General features: G+C 39.1%; 1 protein-coding gene across 1 annotated transcript in view; it reads left to right on the forward strand.

The window, feature by feature from the left end:
• LOC119151003 (bifunctional heparan sulfate N-deacetylase/N-sulfotransferase 3) overlaps nucleotides 1-15,751 on the forward strand; it is a 69,972-nt gene extending 54,221 nt beyond the window's left edge. Inside the window, exons 8-14 of the mRNA XM_037394273.1 lie at nucleotides 950-1,046; nucleotides 1,898-2,021; nucleotides 5,962-6,136; nucleotides 6,571-6,741; nucleotides 9,452-9,561; nucleotides 10,173-10,275; nucleotides 11,483-15,751. Of these exons, the coding sequence (XP_037250170.1) occupies nucleotides 950-1,046; nucleotides 1,898-2,021; nucleotides 5,962-6,136; nucleotides 6,571-6,741; nucleotides 9,452-9,561; nucleotides 10,173-10,275; nucleotides 11,483-11,602 (900 nt within the window). The 3' untranslated portion in view covers nucleotides 11,603-15,751. The remainder of the gene's footprint in view (nucleotides 1-949; nucleotides 1,047-1,897; nucleotides 2,022-5,961; nucleotides 6,137-6,570; nucleotides 6,742-9,451; nucleotides 9,562-10,172; nucleotides 10,276-11,482) is intronic.
• The last annotated feature ends 2,782 nt before the right edge of the window (nucleotides 15,752-18,533 follow it).

The following is an 18,533-nucleotide window of genomic DNA, read 5'->3' on the forward strand; positions in this document are numbered from 1 at the left end:
GGGAAAAAATGTCAAGAATATCGCATAATGTTAAAAAAGGATGAACTGAAGAAATGGAAATTAGCCTGTGGCCAAATAACTTGAAAAATTAGAATTACTTAGAAAAAACATTTCTAAGTAACAGTGACAGTGACGTCACTGAATATGGTGTCTTTTGTCTATAATGCACATGAATCTGAATACAGTTAAATTTTCCTAAGCGCAGAAGATTGGCAGCTCCCTTCATCTCAGTGCGGTACTGCCAAACAACAGTGTTAAAAACTGTTTGAAAGCAGCATTTCTAAAACAAATTTAAACTGCTTCAGTTGTAAAGCAGCAAATGGAAAAACAAGATTCAATGTTATGTACTGATTTGAATTGGACCATTAGAATATGTATTTGTGAATGGAAAGCCTTAAATCATAAATGATTTACTCTTCTAGCTTAGGAGCTATGGCGTGTGTGGGGTGGTAGCTGTTAGAGTAACGCAAAAGTCGGTAATTAGATAACTCATTAGCAATTTCAGGTCTTCCTAACTTGTATGCAATTGATCAATTGATTTTGAAATATTCCCACATCTTAAGTATGTGGGATCAAATTTGTCTTTGTCATAATTCCACTGAACGTACTGATGTTTCATACAAGAAATCATCTTGACCCGGAGTGTGTCGAACAGCTGGGGCAATTATATATATGTCTAATGAAAACCACATTTCTATAACATACTTATCTCTTAAAAAAAAAAAACAAACCTAAATCAAAAAACTTAAGAGATACAGTTTCTGCCCTGGTTACATGGTTACATTGCAATTACCTTTATAATGTGGGGTTTTGTCATAAGGGAAAAAATATTTTTCTGGTAAGAATATTTGTACGTTGGTGAAAAAATGGTAATTTATATAAACAGAATTTGAGAACTTTATCAGGTGTGATTACCAATGAAATTCTTAGTTGTTCTTTTCCATTTTAGAATCCCTGTGATGACAAACGGCACAGAGATATCTGGTCTAAAGAAAAAACCTGTGATAGATTACCAAAATTCTTGGTTGTAGGACCACAGAAAACTGGTGAGATTTTACTGTATTTCAACAAGATAGGCTATGTGTAAGTTCAAATAATTATTCCGATTAATCACTTTTTACTCAGACTGCTGTGTATAGCTCTTGATCATCTAAAAGCATTTTTTTTTTGTAATTTTCAGATACCATCCAAATATAGTTTAATAATGTAAGTTACAACAAAAGACAGTACACATACTGAAAATACAGGGTTCAAGTGTGTGTTGGATTTTTTTGGCTTCATTTGACAGATGTCAACAAGATAGACAAGATCTTGTCAAAGTGGAAGGAGGAAAGGGCAGCCGTTTTTCACATGGTGTAGATCCTTAACTGCAAGTTCTTGTCTGTCCAGCTAGTGTCTTATTTATAGAAACTTGTTATTGTGTGACATTTATTTCAAGCCCAGAAGTTCCTAACGGACAGTTTGAATTGCAAGGTTGCAGTAGTTTATAAATTCACTTAATGGTTAATTTTCTTCTCTGTAATCAGAAAATTGCCTATGTGCTTCTTTCATCTTCGCCAGTCCTCAATAGCTACTGAGTGCAAGATTTTTAAATTATTTTTTGAGACAGTCTCATAAAAACCAGTAATTATTTTTAAAACACAGTTACTAAAAATGTGAAAAACAGATTTCAGCACTGGCCCTCCAGTTTCTGTGTTAACTCTTCGCAGTTCTTTAAATGTCTTCAATTTAAAAGCACAGAAAGCACAGATTCTTAGGTGACATAAATCAGCATTCCCTTACTGAAATGAAATGGAATAAAAATTATTTAGTCCATCTGCAAGCATGAACCTGGGAAAAAAAAATGTGTGTGTATGTTTTGGACTTTTTAAATCTTGGACTTTTATCCTACTTGCAGGTACCACAGCCTTGTATTTGTTCCTGATCATGCATCCTTCCATCATTAGTAACTCCCCCAGCCCAAAAACCTTTGAGGAGGTACAGTTCTTTAATAGAAATAACTACCACAGGGGGATTGATTGGTAAGATGGGTTATTAGTATAAATATAAAAGTTTATATATTGTGAACAATACAAAAATGACGTTAGTGTTGGTAATGGTAACTGTTTATACATAGAGTGAGATAAACAAAAATAACCTTCAGTGTCCTTCTAAAATGGTTAATAAATGCAACTGAATAACAATTTTACTACAGAATATTACAAATGCACAACTTTTGTGAGGCTGTCTTGCAAATATCCATGTATTAATATGGAAAACAGCAACAAAATATGTATTTCTCATTACAAGTGCCTTTGAAGTTGGGACAGTAATGGTTGTTAGTTGGATATATGGAGGCAAAAACTATATTCCTGCTGGAAATCTTATTTCTTAAGAGAAAAAAAAGGTAATATCAAGGAGAGGCAATTTTTCCTTTAAATAGGATTTGGAAATATCAATCAGGTAAAAGGGGGACAGGGAAAGCCTCTCAAAATGTTTTTCAAAAAACAGCTCATTAGGAGAATATTGGTGTCTCTGCAGGGTTAGTAAGTGGTGCTAAAAAAGAGTCGGTGTCACTGCTGCCATCTTCACTACCAGGAATCAGCGGACATAGCTACACCGAGAAGGTCATTCTTGATTTCTCTTGCTTTCAGAAAATGCTGCAGTATAAAACACTGCAAGATGAAAAGCGGTAATGTGCTGTAGTGGCTGGGGAGCACCAGTAGAAGATTATTGATATTTTGTCTTGTTTCATCCCCCTGCTGCCCCCAGCTTAAGGGAAAATAGTTTTATTGCCTTTGACTTTGTATTCATCCATAAAATTAACAGGGTGAAAACACTGTTATATGGTCTTAGTGCAGATACGTCAGATCCAATTTCTTTTTAAGTCGCTTAGTTTTTACGGAGTTGTAATTGTTGCAGCAGATTCCTGCTACCAAGTGTGGTGAGTCAGCCAGTTATTACCGATAGAGAGGTGCTGGCTGAGTGACTGGGAATTAGAAAGCTGACTCCTTGCTGTTGAGACTTTTGAAGTCAGTGGGGATGACATGCAAGCGAGGCATAGCAGGTCCACACTGACAGAGCCAGCCGAAGTACAGTGAGCCAGTTCCTCCACAAAGTCAATGTTTTCATGCTGCTACAAGAGCACTTTGCTGCCTCTCGCGTTCCTCCTGCCGTATCCACTTCCCTCACATGCAGATACCATTTGGCTGCTCGACGTGTGCCAAATTACCTTCATCCTAATACAGCACTGGTGCGTAAAGGTCCCAGTGGTCAGCCTGTACAGACCAGGCACATCTTTTTGACAGGTTCTCACTCTGCAGCACTCATTTGGCTGTTTGCACCTCTGCACTACATGCCCCACTCACCCCTGCCAGGTTCTCACAGTTAAGTCTTGGATGCTCAGAGCTACCCATTGGTGTAGTTTCTTAACTCTTACATTTGCATTCTGGCTGCCAGACAAATCTCTCAGACCTTCAATCTGATAGTGTATTTTAATGCTGGCATGTAATGAGCTTACCGAATGGTAATTAGATACAAGGTCTCTCCTCATTAGTCCGTTAATTGGCTAGGATTCTTTCAAGGCAAGAGTATTCACAAATAACAATCAGTTCAATTTCTTTTATGGTTGTGGAGATACAGCTTTTTCCCAGGGCTGACTCTGACTTTGTCTTTGTCCGAGCTCACATTTAGACCAAGGCTAACTACAGAAGCAGGAAAAGGTTCTTTCAGCCCTTGGCAACCTCAGTACTACCATCTTGAAAGAGGTATAGAGGTATATTGTAATCTCCCAGTAGAGATGACAGAACAGCAAGATGAGAACTGATCTCTCTGTTCCTGAAACGGAGAAATCTAAATAAACCAGCCAGGCATTTCTTTAGTAAGCATTGTTACAGATTTCTTAGCCAAGTTTCTCTAAAGCCTTCTCAGCTTTGCCCTTGTCGAGTTTAGTAATTGTCTCATGAATGAGGTACTGGGCAAGGGTTTTGCAGTCTGTGTTTAGCAGAAATGCTGAGACTAAACTTTGTAACCTCTTGATACCCCACCTGGTCCGATCTCTCTAGCATTTTTCCTTGACACCACATCAACTTCTACTTTTTCCAAATTTGCCATGTTATCTAAAGAATCAATTAACTTTTTTCCAAAATTTGGTATAGTCCCATATTTAATGTTGAATGTTTCCATGTAAGGTTGTAGTCCTCATTGCCTTGTATTTACTCAGTCTATTACCAGGCCTTCAGCGGAGCAGCATCATGACACGATACATGATCTGGAGCAGGTTTGCCTGTAGTGCCTATTGCTTCTTTCAAAGCCAGTTGTTTTCTTCGCTGTTGATGTGCTGGTAAAACATCATGAGGTCACACGGTCAGGTTGAGTCATTAGTTTCAAATAATTTTATCTGTGAGCAGAAATTGGTATAGCCTCATCCTTTTCATCAAATCAGCCCTAATATTTTTGGGAAATAGAGTCTGTTGTTCAATGAAACAGTCTTATATTCTCAGATCTTTGCATTAGCATTAGGCAGATATAAACAATAAACTAGCAGGGCAGTGACAGCCTTTCATTCTGTTCTGTTTGGTTGTCCTCTTATTTCATCTTTTTCCCATACAGTCTGCATGGGAGACTAGCAATAGCTATGCAGCGTTGTAGCAGAATTTTTGAATGCAACTTGGAGCATATTATGCAGGGACCTACCTGTCCATCAGCCATTCACGTGACGTCATTTAGGTGTCTCTGGTACAAGGTAATCTACCAGCCACTACTTGTAAGACCTTGAATGAATCCACAGCTATTATTCCTTATCTAATGCATATTAAAATGGTCACCGGAACGCTAGCCCACTTCTCTTGCACAATTTTGACAACAGAAATCCATTCATGTGCCAAAGAAGCACAAAACAATAGAAGTCCCTCATAAGAATTAACTTCTCAGAATTGGGTGTCACAGACTTCAGTTTCTTTAAACAACTGTAGGTTCCTTCCTTTTCCCTAAGTACCTTGTAATGGGTGCCTGTGTGCTAATCATCACCTTGTGAGATCCATATCCTAAAGAAAACTGCATGTGCACTGGTCAGTTCCATCCCACTGATGGCCTTGGCTGCAATGGTCGCAATTTCAAACAGGAGCATGTAATTTGTAGTAGAAGTAACTCATGATGAATAGAACAAAGTCTAAGCACTGGAAGAAATTTCAGTCCTTAAGCATGATCTTCAGAAGAGGTTGTTTTAAATTACATTTATTATATCAGTACAGAATTTAACTCAAAAATCAAGAAGACCAGCATTTCCCATTTATTCTTTTCTCATGCAGTAATGAAAAGTGGTCTGAGGGCCATGGATAAAGAAGTCTGTGTGTGACACAGGAGATTGCTGAAAAGTAACTTTAACTTCATAACACATGAGGAAGGCTCACAAAGAAAACTAAAAGGAATACAACCCATATTTTCACCTAAATGTGACTTAAAGAACAATAAGTGAAAGATGCTGGCACTGCTTAGAAACCTTTTACATCATGAAGCTGTGGAGGGGATTTTTCCAGTGCCCCTTCCCTGCATAAATGAGCATTTTTCTCTTTTGAGTAAAAGCAATTCTGATACTGAGTATCTTTTTCTTATGGTTTTGCTCTGTAATCGATGTCAGCAAAAGGTCACATTTGAAAACTCATTTTCTGCTTTTGACTTTGATGGGAGTTTGTTCTGACTGAAAAGTGAGAATTCACTAATTTTAAGAAAATATATGAATATCATAACATTTTCATCCAGTTACCAAAAGAAAAAGCTGCAATGTCTGGTTATATGTAGTGAGAAGAAGAAAGCTAGTACCAAGTGAAATATGATCAAAAATATAATGTAAACTTCTGTTTGCTTTTATTTGGCAATTAGGCTATTGTTTTAATTGGTTTTTCTAGAATAAAATATACTTAACAGATTTGTCAGTCTCTCTGTGACTTCGAGGTAATTCTGAGAATGATGTTGCTTTCCTAGGTACATGGATTTCTTCCCCACTCCTTCTAATGTCACCACGGACTTCCTCTTTGAGAAAAGTGCCAACTATTTCCATTCTGAGGAAGCTCCTAAGCGAGCTGCTTCCCTCATCCCCAAGGCCAAGATCATCACCATCCTCATCGACCCATCCGATCGGGCATATTCCTGGTATCAGGTATGCACTTCGAAGAACAGGGGCAGGCACATACCAAGGTTTCCACCTTGAATCTTCTCTGTATATCCTTTCAGGGAGTATGTACAGAAAGAGTTTGGGTAATACAAGCTTTTATTTGTCAGTCAGTGCACCATATATGATCACCCGTGGGCTGAGGTGTCTATCAATGTCAACCTGAAAATCTTTCAAGGGTTAAAATACCGGAAACCACCTTTTCAAAAGTCTCCCTGTAATATAAGCATGTAAAAATGCTTGCTAACTTGATTAATTTATGTAATCAGCACATACAAAAATTAGTTTATAGACACAGTTATCTAGTTCATGCTCAAAATAAAAGATAGATTAAAAAATGTTTGTCAGTAAGGCCAGGTCAGTATGTCTTATTTTCCCATTTTGTGGTCTGTAAAGTTCCAGCAATGTAACTTCTTTTACAGCATCAGCGATCACATGAAGACCCTGCAGCTCTAAAATTCAGCTTCTACCAGGTGATCACAGCTGGACCTCGAGCCCCATCTGAGCTCAGAGCTCTCCAAAAGAGATGCCTAGCACCTGGATGGTATGCTACCCATATTGAAAGGTGGCTAACTTACTTCCCACCTTATCAGGTGAATAAGACTGTAACTTGACATCCTAATCTTATATATACACTATCCTGAAAGATTATCTTTGTAAAAATCTTGCCTACTGAATAGTGATCCTCGGGAATATCCCAGATATGCTAGAGCATGTTGTAAGTCATTGACTGTGATTCTTCATAGCCATGTTCTAAGTAGTTGGTTGGCATTGCTAGGGATATCATGTCTTAGCACCTTATGGCTGGGAGCTTCTTCTGCAAAACAAATCAGAACAAAAATTGGAAGCTCAAGAAATGTCACTACTGCTCCTTAAACTCTCTTGTACACTGAACTGCCTTTAACTTACAGCTGGTTTTCATTTGCTCGTAGTTTCATTACTCTGTTTCTGGCTCTTTGCCAGTAATGTTGAGAGAACCAGGCATGCAGTGCTTTGTGGTCTCTTTAATATCAGATGTTCCATCAGGGTTCCCAAAAGAAAACATGAAGGAAAACAAAGGGAAGCTGCGCAACAATATTTCTGCCTACTCTGAGTGGTAGCAAGTGTCAGCGAGCAGCAAGGGATGTCAGCAGCCCTCCCTGCATGGGCTGAGAAGAGTTTTGGTGTCTGTACACTTTGGAGTGTAAAAAGTATCTTTTCCATCTGAAATGGGGATTACCACATGGAAATGCATGTGATCTAGTGGTTTTGTAACACCTTGATATTTAAACGCATCAGTTTTCACCCACTTCTTGGTCCTTCCATGCAATAACCTCCCACTGTGTCAGCCTCCTTAGGCTGTGATTGTAGTAGTAAATAAACCTGTACCTGAGCAAGAGTTCACACACTGTCCCACTGCTGTCCATACTGCTTGATTTTTAACACACTTCTGGCACAGTTTGGACCCAGAGCGAAAAGTATCTTCCCAATCAGTTCCAGAGCACAGCTGGAAAGATAACAAGAACCATTACCATTGGGGAGTGTGGATACAATCAACCTGGTTTTGCAGGTGAGAAAGTTTAGCAATGTGGACCCAGGTCACGCTGTGCTGCTTGGCCCTGAGACCAGAAAGCTGTCTCTAATTTGGTTTAGTGAGTAATATAGATAAAGCCTTTGTGTACATCAACGTGTTTGCCAACTCGGGCATCACCAATTATTTAAGTCAGTTCACATTTTGCCTAACCACTCTTCTGTAACTGTCGAAGCACTGGGTTTCTTTTGCACACTTTTTTTTTTGGGAATTCCTCACATGTTGCTGCCCATACCAGTGCATCCACATACCAGAGCCTCTGTTATGACTCTCTCATGCACTGAAACAGTTTGGTGTTCCTAATCATTTACATTGCGTATCTGTCACTGATCCTGAGTCCTCAACGTATTCTTTGTGTTAAGACCAGTTTCTCTGTCTGTCTTTGAGTCTCAAAGGGTGCGTGTTTATGGACCTGTAGGTTTCAGAACAGGTGGCTCATAAGCAACTTGAAAATCAGATCTGCCTGCAAGCTTCTGTTGGCATATAACATACAAATCATTAGCCTCCTGCTGGCCCTGTGTGCGATCTGGCCTCAAAAGATGCACCTCCTAAGCCCTGAACATCATGGGATATACAAGACCAGGCAGGCAATATCACATGACCCATATCTCCTTGTTAGATTTATTTCTGGAATTAATTTTTCTGGCATTGGCAGTGTGTCTGGCACTGCTCCCCACCTAACATTTAAAGATTACTTTAGTTGAGGGAGCTTGGCTGTGGCCTGAAACTTCTGTTTACCCAGGACTCACTTAGCTGAGGCAAGTTGGCTGGAGCCTGCACCTTCTGTTTTCCTGGAGCGTGCCGAGGAGGCTCTGATGCATCTAGTTGATGTTAATCTCCCCACATTCTCTTTTGGGCAAGCCTTGCAGACTTCATGCGATACACAGTACTGTAATACCATGATACTCACAGGAAATTTTCTGCCTTATGTTTTCATTAGCTTTTCTCCAAAAGTAACCCATGAATACTGAACAATATACATTGTCCTGCAGATTTTTGCCAGGTTTTACATCCCACAGATACAGTGAAGAACCAGCCCTGGTTAGCCTTATGTTTTCTCTGTAATACTGCTAGGGATTAACTTGCATTACAAAAGCAATGATAGGCAGTAGGCCATATCCAAACTAGTTAGCAAGCTCAAGGAACAGCTGCAGCATAAAAAGTTACATAAGGCAGACCTAAAATCAGCTCAGCTTAAAATTGCAGCCTTCACTAAAGAAATGAGAGCCTTCCTTCAGCAAAAGACCTCTCACCCAGACTATCTAGGGCTATCTGGCATTTTTAATGGTGCTTAAATTTGGGGGTCTCTATGTGTTTTTAATGGTGTTTAAATTTGGGGGTCTCTACATGTGTGACTGAACTGAAGTTTTAATACCTGTTATGAAGTCAGCAGGCATACAGTAAATGGTAGAAGCAGCAACAGGATAGCTAAGGTTCCCCTTTTTGTTAGAAAAGTGGTAACAGCCCACTTGCCTTATCTTTCTAGATCCTTCACTGCTATTTCTCTGTTGTCATAACAGCTTCCAATTTAATATAATTTCAGATTTAATTAACATGCCATTTACCCTGCTCCCAGGTCATTAATAATGATGACAATTAAAACTGAACCAATTATCAGTCTCTGGGGCAGTACTTTCTATATAATGAATGAGTTTGACAGAGGTGGAGGTTTCAGTTTGAAGCTTGAAATAATGAATTTTAAATTAAACTTCCTTTTATTTTATTTGTTGTAGTTGCTAATTATTGATGGCCAGCAGCTGAGAACTGACCCGTCTACCGTAATGGATGAAGTACAGAAATTTCTGGGAGTCTCTCCTCATTATAATTACTCTGAAGCCCTAACGTGAGTTACTTCAATCATCCTTTTCACATGTTCCTACATACTTAAAATACCAGTTATTAAGTATGTAAGAGTATGTAAGCTCACTGCAAAGTAAAGCCTCTCATACTCCTTTGAGCTGTCAGTAGCATGTATTCTTCAATGCTTGCAATGAACATAAATCAGGGTTAGATTTTCTGTGAGCCATCCACCAAGCCACTCAAAGTTGTGGAGCTTGAGTGTTACACAAGTAGACCTCTGACAAATGGACAAAGCAAGTATTGCTTTGTGAGAATTGTGTATGAATTCTGGATGAATCAAAAGGAATTTTATTTCCATAAGTGGAACGTGAAATGCTGGCATATAAACAGAAAGGAAAGAGAATTAGCTTCTCTTTATTTTTGACATTAGCTGCAAGACAGGTTCAGCGGTATCAGTCAGGCACGTAACATTCACTCTGCACATCATAAATACACATGTACACAATCTTTTGGATTTAGACATTTAGATTTGGTTGCCCTTAAAATAAGACTGATAACCTTAGGTTTATTCTTTTGAGTCTTCAGTCTAAATTTGGGAGATGCATCCTCTTTGCAGTATCTGACGGCCTTTACACTGCCAAATATTTGTTTCAGGTTCGATTCACATAAAGGTTTCTGGTGTCAGCTTCTGGAAGAAGGAAAAACAAAGTGTCTTGGAAAGAGCAAAGGTAGAAAATACCCTCCTATGGATTCTGAGGTAAACAGTTATGCTCATTGGCATTATACAGGGATTCAGTTGACACATATGGGACACCACACAGGCAAAATCATAAGAAGGGACATGAGACAAAATGAAATAGACGTTGATTATCTAACTACTTTTCCCTACAAAATAAACATTTAAGAGAGCTGTGGAGTGCATAGACTTTTTCAGTTCTTTATTTCAAATGTGAAGAGTTTAAGTCATTAAAAAAAACAACTTTTTGGCACCTCTTAGAAAAAATAAACTTTGTATGTCTGAAATTCATGTGGAAACCTGTCCCCTTTACCAAAGTGATTTAAGCAGCAGAGGCTCCACAGCGCATGTTTTTTTCTCAGTCAGGATCAGGTATGTGTATTTATGTCTAGTCCCTTGTCTTTGAGAGTACTTAGACCATGACAAGTAATGCAGGCTCTCATGTAATCCAGTTTTAAGAGAGGTTAGGTCCTGTTTCTATGAATTTTATAAGTATCTTCCCCAGACAGATGCTCAAACGAAGAAATTTCCATCAGATCAAATGCTGCAGCCTGTACCTAAGGGCAGTTTAGTCTACTATTCTAGCTGTAACTTTTATGTTTATTCCGTCCTGTATTCCCATTTCATTTAGCCTGACTGGAACACAAGTAAAAACTTCAGTGTGCACAGCAGTAGATATTAATGTGGCGAGTAAGTGGGGATTTTTTTCTCACGTTACTTAAATTCTAATTAACTTTACATCAATAGAATCATACTGATATAAAATCATTGGGTGAGAAGGCTTTTGACCAGAGATAAGACTTTGTTTGTTTACTGTTCTATTTTTCAACTCTAAATGCTTCTGAAGATAGGGTTACTAATTGATACATGCCTGCATATGAAGATATTTTAGAAGCTTTGGTTTCAATCACACTTTGGTAAATGCAAAGTAACTGCATCAGCTTCAGTGCAATTCTTAATTTACGTGACTGAGAGTAGAATCAGGTTCTATGCTTTGATTTCAGTGTTTGTTTTAGACAACCTTTGTTTCTCTTGAAATTACCTTTTCAAATTCTGCTCCTAACTGATGAGCTTAAACTTGCATGCAGTAGATAGCATAAAACAATATAAATTGCAAAAGAGAAAGTAAAGTTTTGACAGAGGTAAAACAAACTTTGAAACCTAGAATTCACAGCAACTGCAGTACAGCATTTTATTAAATAAAAATATCTCCTTTTGTATCCATCAGTGCAGGGCTTTTCTGTCAAGCTACTACAGAGATCACAATGTGGAACTGTCAAAACTCCTACACAAATTGGGACAACCCCTGCCATCATGGCTGAGACAGGAGCTACAGAAAGTAAGATAGCATTGGAAACCGGCTTTCTGAAATCTCTCTTCCACACTTCAGTCATCATACCCAAAGTCTCCAGTAGCTGCCAGAAGGTCTTGTAAAATATACCTCTTCAAAAAAGAGTTAAAGATAGAAATTATTTCCATATGCTGGCATGTGGATTGTGAAAATACATGTGTTTCTTAGATCTCTGGTGGGCCAAATCTTTCTCATAAACATTTCTGGGCCTGTGGACTTGTGGACTACTGTGCACCTATGTGGAAGTTATTTGCAGCTAGTATAAGCTTCAGAGATACATGACCTGTCCAATGTCACAGTAAATATTTACATTTTTATAAATCAGTTTAAAAGTATTGTGTCTCATGTAGGTTTTGTAGCCCATTGTTAAGACCACTGACAGTTTTTCTTACTATTTGATTATTGTCTTGCATAAAATAAGAAAATTTAATGTAGCACAAGATGCCAAGTGTACTTCTGCCTTTGGAATCAGCTTGCTAATACCCAAAGTATATACTAACAAGGGTGAGAAGTACAGTTATCATATATGATTTAGCTGTGCACAGCAACAAAATACGTGGACCAAAATCTGGAAGCCACAGGCAGAAGCAGTGTAGAAAAAAACACACGCACACAAAAATCATTACCTATGATTACAGCCTGTAACAGCAAACCTTTACAATGTGGTATGGGCCTTTGTCCATAATTACTGTGTCTGATTTTATACTGACTGAAATGGCAAAATACAGCATCTAGCTGTTACGTGAACAGAAATTTAACTGGACACGTGAAGCACAGAAGTTGCAGTATAATCCTTATGAGCAGTGTTACACTTCAGCAGTTGTGAACCAGACTGAAGCAGCGTAATGAACAGGCTTTCTCACTCCTGGCTTCTGTGAGCAGCCAGATCTGGGTGCTGCACTCTGGGCTTACATTGCTGTGAATCAGGAGTGACTCCACTGAAATGAATGAAGAACTTGTAAAGAGCAGAAACAGATCCATACTTAAATTGCCTTAATTTCAACCACTATGTTTTCCTTAATTTATTTGCCTTCAGTCTGTGCTTTGTGTATTCCAAGATCCCTCAACCTGATCAAAACTGTAGCATCTTTCAGTAACCTTCAGTTTACGTCAGCTGCAAAGATCTGTCAGGTGAAAATACTGGTTCTTGTTCCAGACGTTTTAAACATGTTTGGTGTTAGATATTAGGAATAAGCTTTAGGGGGGGGGAAATTAACACAGGGTGTAAACATGGTAGAAAATTATGCTGTAATCATGGAAAACACAAAGATGCAGCCTTATATTTATGTGATACATTTCAATGATACATCTCAATGCATCAGTTTAGATGTGAGTAAAAGTGTGGTTACTAGTACTTGAAAGCTGGGAAAGATCAATGAAAACTTCAGCTGAGTACAGCCTTAATGCTTCTCCACTGAACTTTGGCTTGAGTGTGTCTAAAGGCATGAAGAGGTACTGAAAACCAAACAGAACTACAGTACTAAATGCAATGTTTTTTACAGTAGCTCTATAATGTTACCATAATTTGTTTTAGGGTGAATAGTTAAAAACATGCATCAAATGGTGGAAAAACTTTATGTGTCTCAGTGCTGGTTTATGACATTTATGTAATCATATAATTTAACTTTCAAGGTAGTGGAATGGAAACCAGTCTGTTACTCCCTAAATAGAAAACAGATGTTGAAATCCTTACTGTACCTCTAACTGGTAATCTTTATTATTTATTGATTTTTGTCTATGTAATACGTGGTTTTGATAGGCCTGTAATGAAAAAATCTAGACAAATTTGCTGTATATAACAATATTCTTTACGCAGCACATTTTTGCTAAGGGAATATGCATGATTAATGATGAGGACCTACTAGAGTAGACTTTTTTTAAGGTGAACATCTTTATTATTTATTAGAATGAGAATTTTCACATCACTTTAAATAGTCACTGTCATATGGATTTGTCCAAAAAGCTGACTTGTCTTAAAATAATTATTTGATAAAAGAAACACTCTGGATTCTGAACGTCTGTAAAAGCAAATACTCTGCATGCTGTGGACAGCTCATGCGTCCTGCAAGCATCTATATGGATTTGTTACAACTAAATTGAATAACTGTAGAAAATACCTGGGGTTTTCATCCTGGCATGATTGATTTTACCCTTGATATAACCTGATGTAACATCACTCAAACATTTTTAACAAATCCGCAGGGATTGCACGAAGCTCCTGTTATGTGCACTGCTGTGTCAGTTACTCCATATTCTTCAGGGCAGCAATTATAAAATAGCAGAATATAGGAAAAACCTTGGGCACTATCAAGTGCCTGAAGTTTTCATGGTGAGAGGACCCTCTGCACAGAAACCAAGTGCCTCCTACATGCAGGAGGGATGGGCTTCAGCCACATTCATGGTTTATTCTTTGTTTTCAAGAACTCCCTTTCTGTTTTCCTTCTCTGGGAAATCAAGCCCCACTCCCCCCAGAACGAGAATGAGAGAATGAGTGGGCAGTCGAGGATAGAGTGGTGATGGGGACGTAGACATCGGTCGCATTATCCCTCCAGAAATTTTATGACAGAGAAGGTGACATGTCTCAGATCTGAGGACTACTACTGTGAAGCCCTCTCTGAGGTATGGTGAGGAGACCCCCTACAATTGCTGGTGAGCTGGTAAAACAGCCCATCTGCAGTCACCAAGTAGCACTGGGAGGATCAGCCCCCGACGTGCATGGCCCTGGCTTTGGGTGGACTAGGCTTGGTTCTGCAGCTAAACACAAAGTCATGCTCTAGGAAGGAGCGCCACAGTGACTCTCGAGTCCCAATGAGGAACAGCAGGGTGGAGCTCTGGTGTCATCCCAGTGCCCTTCCTAAGGGAGGGAACTGGGAAGAAGATGAATGAGTTCCTTGTGAAATCATCAGTGGACTCCTGTGGTAACTTTACCTGAGTTGATACTGTGAACAAAGTAGCTTGACCTGGTACTGTGCGTTTGAAAGACCGTGATCTAGAATCTCTGTAATTCCAAGATCCTGTTGAGATGCAGCTGTTAAGCACTAGCATCTTTAGAAAAGCTGCTGCAGGATTACCTTTTTGTACACTAGGCAGGCTAGGCTGAGACACAAAAGCAATAGAGAAGTAAAGGCAAACTGCTGGTGCTCTTTGCAGTTCTGAGCGTCTGATGTTTGCTTGTTACTTGTTTATACAAAGATGGTACGGAGCCACTTTTTTTCCCTCCAGAACGATTCTATTTAAATATGTTCTTACATTTAACAGGAGACTTTAAAAAAACAGAATGACTTTTAATGTGCAGTCAACTTGGTGAAGAATGAAGAGTCTGAGCAAAGCATGCAGACAACAGCTAGATGAGTTATTCTCCAAATCACAGGATGCACATGAGTGCAGCTGAGTAAGCAAGTCATACAACATGAGTTACCTGACAAAGCTTAACCTCTTCTATTCACAGCTTACCTACAATCAGTGTTTGATTTCCAGAAATAGACTATCAATATTAACACTTTTTTAAAACTCTGATTCATTACAATGAATTTATATTTGCTAGTCAAAGTCAGATGTTTTATTGTGGTTGGTAACACAGCCATGGTTTCTGTTCACCCAGTAGATAACTGCACAAGCAATTTCTTTAACAAATGTTGATTATGTGACCTTCACCTTTATTTTCTTAAATACAATTTCCAAATTTGCTTTCTGCAGACATCTGCGCCATTGAAAATAGATGTGATTATGAGCAGAAAGTGACCATTAGAGGGGGCGTAAATACAGAGCCTGATATGAAATCACTTAATTATTTGAGCAAAAATTCCTGATAATACTGTGATATTTTCCCAGTTCTACTTGTGCAGAAAGAATTAGTTTCAATGATTTGCAGTTGATCTTGTACAGAGTATCCTTTTTCATTGCTTAAATATGTGAAACTTCCTCAGGAAGAAATTAAATAGATATTTCAATGTTTATAGATGTAATACTCTTGTCATTCACATTGAATGAAAATTGCTGGAAACATTTTTCTCAAAGTTTTTTAAAATAAAAAATAGATATTATTCTGATAGTGGCATGGTATCTGAAGTGCAACAATAAACTCTGATAAGAAAATGTAGTACTGTGTGGAAGTGATTCTTATGTTCACAAAAGTTGTCCTTTTCCAGGTTTGCTAGCAGCTGTTGCAGCTTGACACTGAGCTACAACACAATCCAGGAGCACAGAAGCAGCATGAAATGTTTTCAGAAATGAAAAGTATTACTTATTCTCTCCATGAGTGAATGTTACTGCTTTATGCAGCTGCTCGTTTTACTGCTTTTGCTTCCTGCTTCCTTTTTATTTCTTGTGCCACAAATTGCTAATGTGCTATAGAGACATTTCCAGAGCTTGCTATTTTTAAGATAACAAGCAGAATTCATTCAAATTATTTGCCTCAGAGATTCAGTAGTTGTGCCAATGCATCAGTCTACAGAGACCTGAGAAAACCCTTCTTAAGAGAAACCTCTAAAGATGGTATGAACGTCCAAAGGAAAATTCACTGTTATCAACAAATCCAGAACGGAATAGAAAAGTGTACTGTGTGGCTGGGCAAAAGCTGCTTAATGTCATCATAGAGGTGTAGAAAATAGGAAACCTGTGTTAACAAAATACTCCATTACAGAGAAATGACGCCACCTATAATTTAGAACTCTAAGCTTCATTTATAATATCCATCTCTGTAATCTCTAAGAACAGAAGTGGGACATCAAAGTAATAACAGAAAGATACTAAGCAAAGGGAAGAGATCCTTTCTACAAATAACACCTGCCTGACCTCTGTCTCCAATTTATCTGCTTTTATTTAATGTTTCGTTTCAGTTCTTCCAGTCCCAAAAGTCTTAGAGCTCAAAGGCAAAAGACATTTTTTTTCTCCGAGGACCAGATGGATGAAGAAAGCACAACAGTCAGCATTAAAGGACAAATCACAGGAACAGGAAAGTAATTAAGAGTTGAAACCATGGGCTAGAGAAACCTGAATGGAAGAAGAATTTAGACAAATTAAGGGTGATAGATTTGAAAAGCATAGAGTGAGCTTGAGTCTTCACCACTCTTTTCTGTCAGGTTACTTCTTTCCTTCTTTTTTAATACAGTATTTTCTGTCTTCACTTGCCTTTTTCCGTTCTGATCCTCTCTTGAGAAATTCAGATGGGGAATAAGGCTCATGGACTTCTAATTGCTCAGATGCCTGTCTGCCTAGGAGAGCCATCAGTCTAGTAGCACAAGGTCACTTATCAGATCTCTTCCAAAAGGTATGACATGGAAGTGGCCTAGTTTAACCATGATGGTTCAAAATTGAATTTAAGGCTTGGTTCAGAGTTACTACTTTAAATCCTATAACGTGTTAATCAGGAGATCAGACAGATGGGCTCTTTTGCCCAAAAAAATCTTACTATTGTCTCCTCAATTATCAAGGCTTCCTGTCATATTAAGAATCCCAGTAAAGCTCCTTTCATCAGCTAAATGCTGAACCGATTCACTCCGGTACAAAAAAAAAAAAAAAAAAAGCATTTTTTGTGTCCCTTTTTATATACACACAGTACATACGTTTTAGCTATAGAACTCTGGAAGGAAAGCATGATGAGCTAAAGGCAGGAGCCAGCTCTTGTATGGCACATATGACAGCGTGGAAGTAAAATTCCTGAAAACAAATGGTGCAAGGTCAGAACAGCTGAGGTTTAGCTGACAGCACAGGTAGGACTGTAATTTGATTTGTCTCTGCTCTTTTGTACAATCCTAGCAGCAGTTTCATTATTCTCCAACACTGCCTGATAGCCGTGTATCTGAAGCAGTAGTACTACATTATCATCATCATCTGAAAATGATTAAAAACGTCTGATGTGACAGATGCACCTTAAATAATTTCCTATCTTTTCCATGGGTTAAAAGGTAAGAAATGTGGTGTCGTGGTTTAACCCCAGCCAGCAACCAAGCCCCACGCAGCCGCTTGCTCATTCCCCCTCACCCAGAAGGATGGGGAGGAGAATCGGAAAGGAATGTAAAACTCAGGTGTTGAGATAAGAACAATTTAATAGGGAAAGCAAAAGCCGTGCATGCAAGCAAAACAAAGAATTCATTCCCCACTTCCCATGGGCAGGCAGGTGTTCGGCCATCCCCAGGACAGCAGGGCTCCATCACATGTGACTGTTACTCAGGAAGACAAATGCCACAATGCCAGATGTCCCCTCCTTCCTTCTTCTTCCCCCAGTTTATATACTCAGCGTGACATCATATGGTATGGAATACCTCTTTGGCTATCTTGGGTCACCTGTCCTGGCTGTGTCCCCTCCCAATGTCCTGTGTCCCTCCAGCCCTCTTGCTGGCAGGGCCTGAGAAACTGAAAGGTCCTTGATTTAGTATAAATATCACCCAGCAACAACTAAAAACCTCAGCACATTATCAACATTGTTCTCACATCACAGCCAAAACACAGCACTGTACTAGCTACTAAGAAGAAAATTAACTCCATCCCAGCTGAAACCAGGACATGTGGATACTAAAATATGAGCCCAAAGGCAGCTTCCTGCACTACGCTGGCCATGCTTCCAGCTTCTTCAAAACCTCCCTCACAATTCAGATGCAAAGTCACCCTGCTATGTCTGACTGAGCCAGGTTCTCAGTCCCCTGGCTGTGTCAGGTCACTGCATCTGGCCTGCAAATGCCAGAATCGCCAGCCCCATCTTTCCAGTACACTCAGGACTGGCCCTGAGGTGCGGCCTTTGCCAGAGCAGCTTGGGCAGCGTCTGCCGGGCCTGTGACAACTGTCTTTCCCCAGCGAGCGTGACTGTAACAACACGTTCATTAAGATGCTGTGGTGGAAAGGTACAGGTACGGGTCAGGCAGCTGGGCGAGGAGGTTTTTGTTGGTCCCTTCCAGCTGAAATAGGCCTGGTATATTCTGTTCTAATTAAA

This window comes from Falco rusticolus, chromosome 1 (assembly GCF_015220075.1).
Source record: "Falco rusticolus isolate bFalRus1 chromosome 1, bFalRus1.pri, whole genome shotgun sequence".
NCBI classification, from domain to species: Eukaryota; Metazoa; Chordata; class Aves; order Falconiformes; family Falconidae; genus Falco; species Falco rusticolus.